Genomic DNA, 10,442 nt, shown 5'->3' with positions numbered 1-10,442 from the left:
ATTTATTTTAACTTGTGTGCTTTAACCATTTGTACATTGTTACAACACTGCATATATATAATATGACATTTGTCATGTCTTTATTGTTTTGAAACTTCTGTATGTGTAATGTTTACTGTTCATTTTTATTGTTTATTTCACTTTTGTATATTATCTACCTCACTTGCTTTGGCAATGTTAACACATGTTTCCCATGCCAATAAAGCCCCTTGAATTGAAATTGAATTGAATTGAGAGAGAGAGAGTTCCGGAGTTCCAAATTAAGCAGCAGCAGCTGAAAAGATGAGCTCCTAAAAATATTGAGATTTATATGGTTTTTAGAGTAAAGTACATTGAAAAAAAACAAAAGAAAACTGCTAGACAGAATAGGAGACCAAACAAGCAGCAAACAAAGAAGAAAGGATTCTGAAAAAGTAACAATTTTTCATACAATTATACAGTTTTCTTAGCTAGCTAAGTTGTTTACCTGTTGCTAGGCAGTTGCTAAGGACTCTCCTGAAAAGAAGCTAGCTAGCTAACAAGGAGTGTCTAGTTGACAGAAGAGAAGAAGGGACAAAGTGGGACAAAATAAGGACAGAAGAAAAGGGAAAGGGGGAAAGGGGACATCAAGGTGAAGCAGTCCTCTAAAGACATAAAAGACAATTAAACAAGAAACAACACTTCTATTGCAACATCAGCCAACATTACCAGCGTTGCTATGGAAGTTGTTTACCCACCAGACATCAAAACAGAGAAAGCTAAGAAAAGTTTCAAAGGTTTGTTGATGGGACAGAACCATGAATGCCTGTTTGCAGATCTTACCAGTTGCAAAACAAGAGCAAATTTAATTTTTAATACCAAACGAGGGCACATATGGAAAAGGGTTATTTGCAACCATTTCCCTTTTTCAAAAAAGAGAGGCATCAGCCAAGGATGTCAGATCAGCATTTTTGAAGAAGCTGACCATAGCAACACATATCAAACAGTAAACGTATATAATAATGGAACTGTATTGATACAAGGCAATGATTCAAGCCTCCAGGCTTTTGAGAATAGGTTTACTACCCTAAAAGCAGAAGCTGAAATCATCTCAGAAACTGAGGAAAAAGTCAAGGAGGGAGATGACGGTGAAAAGCAGGCCCCAGCGGTCTCTGTGACCCAGCAAGAAGCCCTCAGTGTCCCTCTACCTACCTCACCTGCAGCAGACAGAGCCAAGGACATGCCTACAACACCAAGAACACCTGCTATGCAACGTTTCCACAACACCCTCTCTCTAGTTGAAGCAGAGGTCATAGAACTCCGAGAGAACATGCTTCAAGAGGAGGACACTGTCCAGAAACTTAAAGAAGAGATGAAACAGTTCAAGGAGGAGAGCAGAGCATCTATTGCTAAACTAGAAAGCAGAATGGACAAACTGAGTCAGACAAATGATGACCTCAGAGACCATCTGAGCACAACAAGAAAGCAGCTAGAGCAGAGAGAGAGGTACATTGACCTCCTCAACCAGCAGCGAGTCATTATGTCCTCTGCATCTGGAGAACATGTCCACCAGCTTGGCATAACACAAGCAGAACCCGAGACCAGCATGGCCTCCACCACACAGCCTGATGACACTGCACCAGCCTACCAGTCTGCTCCAGCCCAGGTCAGCCAACCAGCCTCTCAGTCTGCTCCAGCACAGGTCAGAATACCAGTCTCCCAGTCTGCTCCAGCACAGGTCAGAATACCAGTCTCCCAGTCTGCTCCAGCACAGTGTGCTCCAGCCCAGGTCAACCTACCAGCCTCTCAGTCTGCCTCTCAGTCTGCTCCAACACAGTGTGCTCCAGCCAAGGTCAGAATACCATCCTCCCAGTCTGCTCCAGCACAGTGTGCTCCAGCACAAGTCAACCTACCAGCCTCTCAGTCTGCTCCAGCCCAGGTCAGCCAACCAGCCTCTCAGTCTGCTCCAGCCCAGGTCAGCCAACCAGCCTCTCAGTCTGCTCCAACACAGTGTGCTCCAGCCAAGGTCAGAATACCATCCTCCCAGTCTGCTCCAGCCAGACAGTCACCCACAACTGCAATCCTTATTGATTCAAATGGGAAGTTCTTAGTCCAGGAAAGATTATTCCCTAGACACCAGGTGTATAAGTTCTGGTGTCCTACAACTGACAGTGCAATGCAGCTACTCAGTCAGACCAGGATTGACACCCTCGACAACATCATCATCCACACTGGCACAAACGACCTTCATGCCAAAGGTGAAGATGTATCTGGGGCAGTGAGAAGAGTGGCAGAACGGGCACAGGCTGTGTTCCCAACAACCAATATAGTTGTGTCCACCCTCCTACCAAGAAAAGACTTCCCAGGACAGTTGATCGACAAAATAAATCAACAGATCACTGTGGACTGTGCCTCACTACTCAACGTCAGAACGGCTCACCACCCCACTCTGACATGTCAACACTTATACGATGATGTACATCTTGATCAGGACAGTGTCAGAACCTTTGCCAAGGACCTAAAAGATGCAACACTTGGCAGGGACCCACACACCCATCACCCCAGCAACAGAGGTCCCCCGCCCCACCTTCTGAAACAACAGTACCTCCACCATCCCCAGGAGAAAAGAGCAAGACACGGCTTATTACAGCACAGCTCTACTAGACCAGGCCCAACACAACACAGATTTACGAGACCAGGGCCTTCACAACACAGCTCTACTAGACCAGGCCCATCACAACACAGATTTACGAGACCAGACCCGCATCAGGACAACACGACTAGACCAGGCCCAACACAACACAGCTCTACTAGACCAGGCCCATCACAACACAGCTCTACTAGACCAGGCCCATCACAACACAGCTCTACTGGACCAGGCCCATCACAACACAGCTCTACTGGACCAGGCCCATCAGAACACAGCTCTACTAGACCAGGCCCATCACAACACAGATTTACGAGACCAGACTCGTCTCAGGACAGCACGACTAGACCCGGCCCATCACAACACAGCTCTACTAGACCAGGGCCTTCACAACACAGCTCTACTAGACCAGGCCCATCACAACACAGCTCTACTGGACCAGGCCCATCACAACACAGCTCTACTGGACCAGGCCCATCAGAACACAGCTCTACTGGACCAGGCCCATCACAACACATCTCTACTAGACCTGGCCCATCACAACACATCTCTACTACACCTGGCCCATCACAACACAGCTCTACTGGACCTGGCCCGTCACAACACATCTCTACTGGACCTGGCCCATCACAACACAGCTCTGACCACTACTCCAGGGTCGGACAGAACACTGTCCTTCAGAGAAGTACACCACATGATGCAGTCCACACCATGTATCATTCAGATCATCAGCCTACATATGCTGAGGTAACCTCTGGCAAAAGACACCTAGAACAATCAGAGATAGGAGAGGTGCGCCAACTACTGCAACTAATATGCAGACTACTGGGCTAGACGGGCACGCACACACACGCACGCGCACACACACACACACAGGGTTGCAGATTGCATTGTACTTATTTTTTATGCAGTCTTATTCCATTCTTATTCATTTGTTTACAACTATTCTTAATTTTTTATTGGCACCGGTATAATAATAATATTTATATATAATGGTGTGTGTGTGTATGTATGTATGTATGTATGTATGTATGTATGTATGTATGTATGTATGTATGTATGTATGTATGTATGTATGTATGTGTGTGTGTGTGTGTGTGTGTGTGTGTGTGTGTGTGTGTGTGTGTGTGTGTGTGTGTGTGTGTGTGTGTGTATGTATATGTATATATATATGTATGTATATGTATATATATATATATATATTATTTTGTATTGTTTTCAATGTACTTTACTCAAACCAGTGAATATCACTTATTATAAATGAGATCATTAACTATCAGCTCTTGGAATATCCAGGGACTTTACTCTTCACATTTTGGTTATAAAACAACAAATCCAGAATTTATTAAAAACATCCAGGGACAGGACATCATAATCCTACTGGAAACATGGTGTCGTGGAGACATAGATACTCAGTGTCCCTCAGGGTATAGAGAAAGCTTACTACCATCAATCAAACATAAAAATGTTAAACGGGGCCGAGACTCAGGTGGAATCATCATTTGGCATAAGCAGGACTTGGCACTGAATGAAATGAAAAAAGGTACCAGTCACATTTGGCTAAAACTTAACAAAGGTACAATCTATTGTGACAATGATGTGTACATATGTGCAGCTTATGCTCCTCCTTCAGATTCACCATATTATGATGATCAGTTTTTTGACAATCTCCATACAGAAATCATTACATTTCAGGCAGAGGGTAAAGTGCTTCTTTGTGGAGATTTCAATGCAAGAACAGGTTCTGAGCCTGACTACACTGATGCGGGAGGTAACCACCACATATTTGGTCACCCCTCCTTGTACAGCAGCCCTATTATAAATAATAGAAACAGTCCTGACCAAATACTGAACAAAAATGGGAAGGAGTTAGTGCATCTCTGTCGAGCCTTAGGCCTGTACATGCTTAATGGTAGAATCAGAGGGGACTCTTTAGGTCAGTTTACTTACTGCTCAGCTCTTGGGACAAGTGTAGTCGATTATGCCATCACGGACATTGACCCCTCCTCCATTAGTGCATTCACTGTCAGACCACAGACACCATTGTCAGATCACAGTCAGATCAACGTGTTCTTGAAGAAATTAACCGGCAATATTCATTCAAAAAAACTGCCCAATAAACTATTCAACATAAACCAATCATACAGATGGGCTCCAAACAGTGCAGAGAGATTCATTGAAACATTGAACTCAAAAGAAATGATGAACTCTATACAGTTTTTCAATAACTCACAATACCAAAACAATAAAGATGGTGTCAATTCGGCTACTCTAAACATCAACTGCATATTCCAAAAAGCAGCATCGAAAGCAAATTTGAGAAAACCAAAGAAATGCAACATCAGAAACAAAAAACAAAATGTTTCTGACAAATGGTTTGATAATGAATGTAAAACAATTAGAAAACACCTAAGACAAATGTCAAACAAAAAACATAAGCAGCAAAACAACCCAGAGCTACGATATGAATACTTTGAAACTCTGAAACAGTATAAACATACACTGAAACGCAAGAAACTGAATTATACCAACAAGACACTTGATGAAATTGAAAACGCAATTGACCAAAATCAGTTCTGGGACATGTGGAACAATTTAAGCACAACAAAGCCACAAGAATTAGCCATACAAGATGTAGGAATTTGGAAAACTTATTTTGATAATCTATACAAAAACATCCCACAAAAAGACTTAAAACAGAACCAATTAGAAATTAAAGAAAAATTGAACATCCTTGAATCAGTCATTAAAAATAACCAAAATCCATTAGGTTACCCAATAACCCAACAAGAACTAAATGAAAAGCTCAAATCTATTAAATCAAAGAAGGCTTGTGGTCTAGACAACATCAGAAATGAAATGCTGAAAAACAGCACACCTGAGTTGCAAAATGCTGTGCTTAAATTGTTCAACATGGTTTTAACTTCTGGCTGCTTCCCTGATGTCTGGAACCAGGGGCTCATCTCCCCTATCCACAAAAGTGGAGACAAATCAGACCCCAATAATTACAGGGGAATTTGTGTAAACAGTAACTTGGGAAAGGTTTTCTGTAGCATTTTGAATTCAAGAATCCAAACCTTTCTTCAAGAAAAAAATGTAATAACTAAATGTCAAATTGGCTTTCTCCCTAACCATCGCACTACTGACCATATATACACCTTACACACACTAATTAATAAACACGTCCACCAAAAAAAAGAGGGCAAAATCTTTGCTTGCTTTATTGACTTTAAAAAAGCATTTGATTCTATTTGGCACGAAGGGCTATTCTACAAAATTCTACAAAGTGGGCTTGGTGGTAAGGTGTATGACTTAATAAAATGTATGTACACAGAAAACAAGTGTGCAATAAAAATCAAAAACCAAAGAACAGAATTCTTTTCACAATGTCGAGGTGTGAGACAAAGCTGTAGTTTGAGTCCAAATCTTTTCAACATTTATATCAATGAATTAGCAGACATGTTGGACCATTCTCCAGCCCCAGGACTCACACTATTTGACACAGAGGTGAAATACCTGCTATATGCTGATGACTTGGTACTTCTATCACCAACCAAAGAAGGTCTTCAACAGAACATTAATATTCTAGAGCAATATTGCCATAATTGGGCCCTGGCAGTAAATTTCCCAAAAACTAAAATCATGATTTTCCAAAAACAAAACAGATGTCAGAAACACAAATATAAATTCACCCTGAACAACACCATAATTGAACACACAAAAAATTACACCTACCTTGGTCTGACCATATCTGCATCGGGAAACTTTAATATGGCAGTGAATGCACTCAAAGAAAAAGCCCGCAGAGCATTGTATGCAATAAAAATGAAATTATTCAAAATCAACATCCCAATTAGAATTTGGACCAAAATATTTGACAGTGTAATCCTACCAATAGCTCTTTACGGAAGTGAGGTTTGGGGGCCACTCAATAAACTGGACTTTAAAATGTGGGACAAACATCCAATTGAAACCCTACATGCAGAATTCTGTCGGAAAATCCTACAAGTCCAGAGAAATACACCAACTAATGCATGTAGGGCAGAATTGGGCCGCTTTCCAGTAATAATGAAAATACAGAAAAGATCATTAAAATTTTGGCTACATCTAAATTCAAGTCCAAATTCGAGTCTGCAATTTAAAGCACTTCAAACCCAAGAGCTGAGCCCAGAAACGAGCCCTCTCAGTCAGCTGGTGTTGGACCTAACCAACCAAGCTGACACCAGCACTGCTTCAAAACAAAGAATTCCAATAAACAAAATCATGAACCAATCAAAGGACTCATATTTACAACATTGGAAAAACGAAACAAAATCCCAAAGCCGACTAAATTGCTATCTGACCCTAAACAGAGAATATGAATTGGCTGAATATCTCTACTCTGTCAGAGATTCGAAGCAGAGACAGATCCTTACCAAGTACAGGCTGAGTGACCACCGATTGGCAATAGAAACCGGCAGACATAAAAAGACATGGCTACCCAAAGAGGAGCGTGTATGTGGTCACTGCACGACAGGGGAGGTAGAAACAGAGATGCACTTTCTCCTTTACTGTGATAAATATTCCTCACCAAGAGATTCATTATTCACAGAAATGACTACATTTATTCCAAATTTTAACTTATTAAACCCAGAGGAAAAACTAAAAATACTCATGGGCGAAGGAGCAATGGCTCCTCTTGCAGCCAAATATATATTTGCCTGCCATAGCCTGAGGGACACTGAATAATAACATCTGCATAGTAAGCAGTAACTTACTTATTATGACTGTTATTGTTTTTACTGTTATTGTTATTAGTATTATTATTGTTGTTTATCATTCCAAATAGTAATGGTATGGGTGGTAATGGTAATGATAGCAGTTTAATGATGGTGGTGGTGGTAGTGGTGCATTACACCATACATAACATTCGACTATTGACTGTTACCATTTTATTGTTACTATTTTTATATTTAATTTTGTATTATTATTTACTGCCATTCTATATTATTATTTGTCATTGTTTTAATTGTATTACAATGTATATTGTATACATTGTTGCTTTGGCAATATTGACACAATGTTTTTCATGCCAATAAAGCAGCTTGAATTTGAATTTGAATTTGAGAGAGAGATACAGAGAGAGAGAGAGAGAGATACAGAGAGAGAGAGAGCGAGAGAGAGAGCGAGAGAGAGATACAGAGAGAGAGAGAGAGAGATACAGAGAGAGAGAGAGATAGATACAGAGAGAGAGAGAGAGAGATACAGAGAGAGAGAGAGAGAGATACAGAGAGAGAGAGAGAGAGATACAGAGAGAGAGAGAGAGAGAGAGAGAGAGAGAGAGAGAGAGAGAGAGAGAGATACAGAGAGAGAGAGAGTCTCTCTTTTCATCAGTACACTAATATGTTTGCAATATTTTATAAATATATTAAGAGTGAAATAATCTTTATCTTTCTCAACAATAGACATTTCTCTTCAACCTCCACCTGAAAGCCTGGATTGGTCTGAATGACTCTGTTACTGAGGGGACCTGGAAGTGGGTGGACGGCACCCCACTGACCACAGGGTGAGAGATTTGAACTTTTTACCTTGTGATATGGAGATACAAAACAACAATGATATATTGCTTCCAATCATGTTCATCAAAATGTATGTTCCGACTCATGGATGTCATTCTATGCTAACTATAGATGTATCTTAGAAATCAAGTCATACTTTTAGATTAAAATGTCATTATATAAAAAAGACATATCATTGTTAATGGTCCATTCTTGATAACATCTTACAGAGTGTGTCTTTGACTGTCTGGTTCTCTGTGTTGTCTAGATACTGGGGGACAGGACAGCCTAATAATGGTGGTCTGTTCCCTGGACAGGAGGACTGTGTTGAGATATACTATGGACAAGATGACCATGTAGAGACATGGAATGATGACAAATGTGGCACAATTCATAACTGGATCTGTGAGAAATCGGTGTAACAATAACCTACTGTAACTCTCTCTCTCTCTCTCTCTCTCTCTCTCTCTCTCTCTCTCTCTCTCTCTCTCTCTCTCTCTCTCTCTCGTAGTTATTATGTTGACAGTTGGATACAGTACTTAATGGTTAAGTGGTTAAAGTGAGAGATGAACTCACCAAAGAGGTGAAATAGTGGTATTACAGACTTGTTTATGAGCTCTTTTTCAATTTGGCTTTACTCGATTCCTCCTCGCATCCTCTCTCCTCCCCTCCTTCTCAAAACACATTGGATAATACAATCCTAGGGGAGGTGCCTTGGACCTTCTCCTCTAATAGGGTTGAAAGGAGGAGAGGAGACAGGAGGAGAGGAATCTAGGAAATACTTATTGAGATAGAGCCTTAGTGTCAGAGAGAGACAGAGGAGGAAGAACATTAAGAGAATGAGGAAGAGATAAACAATAAAACAAATAATTGTTGTGTTTAGATTTAGAGGAGAGGATGTAGATATACTGTACTCTGTAAAATGATTCTTCATTATTTTATTAGAAACATGTCATGTGATTAGCTGAAGGCTTATGCTTAGTAAAAAGGTGGGACCAATTATTAACCTGTTTATCACTTTAATAAAAGAATAACAAAGTCACAATAAATAAAGGAACAATGTTCTTTAACAAGGTCTACCAGCTTCCTGATTGAATGTGATTGGATACTTAATACAGTGTGGCCTGGACACACACAGAGGACAGAGAAGTACAAAAAGGGAACACACACACACGACAAAAACAATGCTAATGCAAGGGACAACGTGTATGTTACCTATAGCAGCACCATACACCAGTGGACCTGTCTGTTACATACCCACACACTCATCATGGTGTCTATCTGCTGTTGTGTCTCTTCCTGGAGGTTGCTGTCTGCTACATATCCACACACTCATCATGGTGTCTATCTGCTGTTGTGTCTCTTCCTGGAGGTTTCTGTCTGCTACATACCCACACACTCATCATGGTGTCTATCTGCTGTTGTGTCTCTTCCTGGAGGTTGCTGTCTGCTACATACCCACACGCTCATCATGGTGTCTATCTGCTGTTGTGTCTCTTCCTGGAGGTTGCTGTCTGCTACATATCCACACACTCATCATGGTGTCTATCTGCTGTTGTGTCTCTCCTGGAGGTTGCTGTCTGCTACATACCCACACACTCATCATGGTGTCTATCTGCTGTTGTGTCTCTTCCTGGAGGTTGCTGTCTGCTACATACCCACACACTCATCATGGTGTCTATCTGCTGTTGTGTCTCTTCCTGGAGGTTGCTGTCTGCTACATATCCACACACTCATCATGGTGTCTATCTGCTGTTGTGTCTCTTCCTGGAGGTTGCTGTCTACTACATATCCACACACTCATCATGGTGTCTATCTGCTATGTGTCTCTTCCTGGAGGTTGCTGTCTGTTACATACCCACACACTCATCATGGTGTCTATCTGCTATTGTGTCTCTCCTGGAGGTTGCTGTCTGCTACATATCCACACACTCATCATGGTGTCTATCTGCTGTTGTGTCTCTTCCTGGAGGTTGCTGTCTACTACATACCCACACACTCATCATGGTGTCTATCTGCTGTTGTGTCTCTTCCTGGAGGTTGCTGTCTGCTACATATCCACACACTCATCATGGTGTCTATCTGCTGTTGTGTCTCTTCCTGGAGGTTGCTGTCTACTACATACCCACACACTCATCATGGTGTCTATCTGCTGTGTCTCTTCCTGGAGGGTGCTGTCTGCTACATATCCACACACTCATCATGGTGTCTATCTGCTATGTGTCTCTTCCTGGAGGTTGCTGTCTGCTACATACCCACACACTCATCATGGTGTCTATCTGCTGTTGTGTCTCTTCCTG

At 41.4% G+C, this 10,442-nt stretch overlaps 1 protein-coding gene across 1 annotated transcript in view; it reads left to right on the top strand.

Annotated features, from left to right (window-relative positions):
- Positions 1-9,175, top strand: part of LOC139579750 (CD209 antigen-like) — a 13,385-nt gene extending 4,210 nt beyond the window's left edge. The window contains exons 6-7 of the mRNA XM_071408572.1: positions 8,050-8,150; positions 8,411-9,175. Coding sequence (XP_071264673.1) covers positions 8,050-8,150; positions 8,411-8,564 — 255 coding nt within the window. The 3' untranslated portion in view covers positions 8,565-9,175. The remainder of the gene's footprint in view (positions 1-8,049; positions 8,151-8,410) is intronic.
- Positions 9,176-10,442: the final 1,267 nt, after the last annotated feature.

Source organism: Salvelinus alpinus, chromosome 6 (assembly GCF_045679555.1).
Source record: "Salvelinus alpinus chromosome 6, SLU_Salpinus.1, whole genome shotgun sequence".
NCBI lineage: Eukaryota > Metazoa > Chordata > Actinopteri > Salmoniformes > Salmonidae > Salvelinus > Salvelinus alpinus.
Note: the sequence above shows the minus strand (reverse complement) of the source record. Positions and strands in the feature narration are given on the sequence as shown.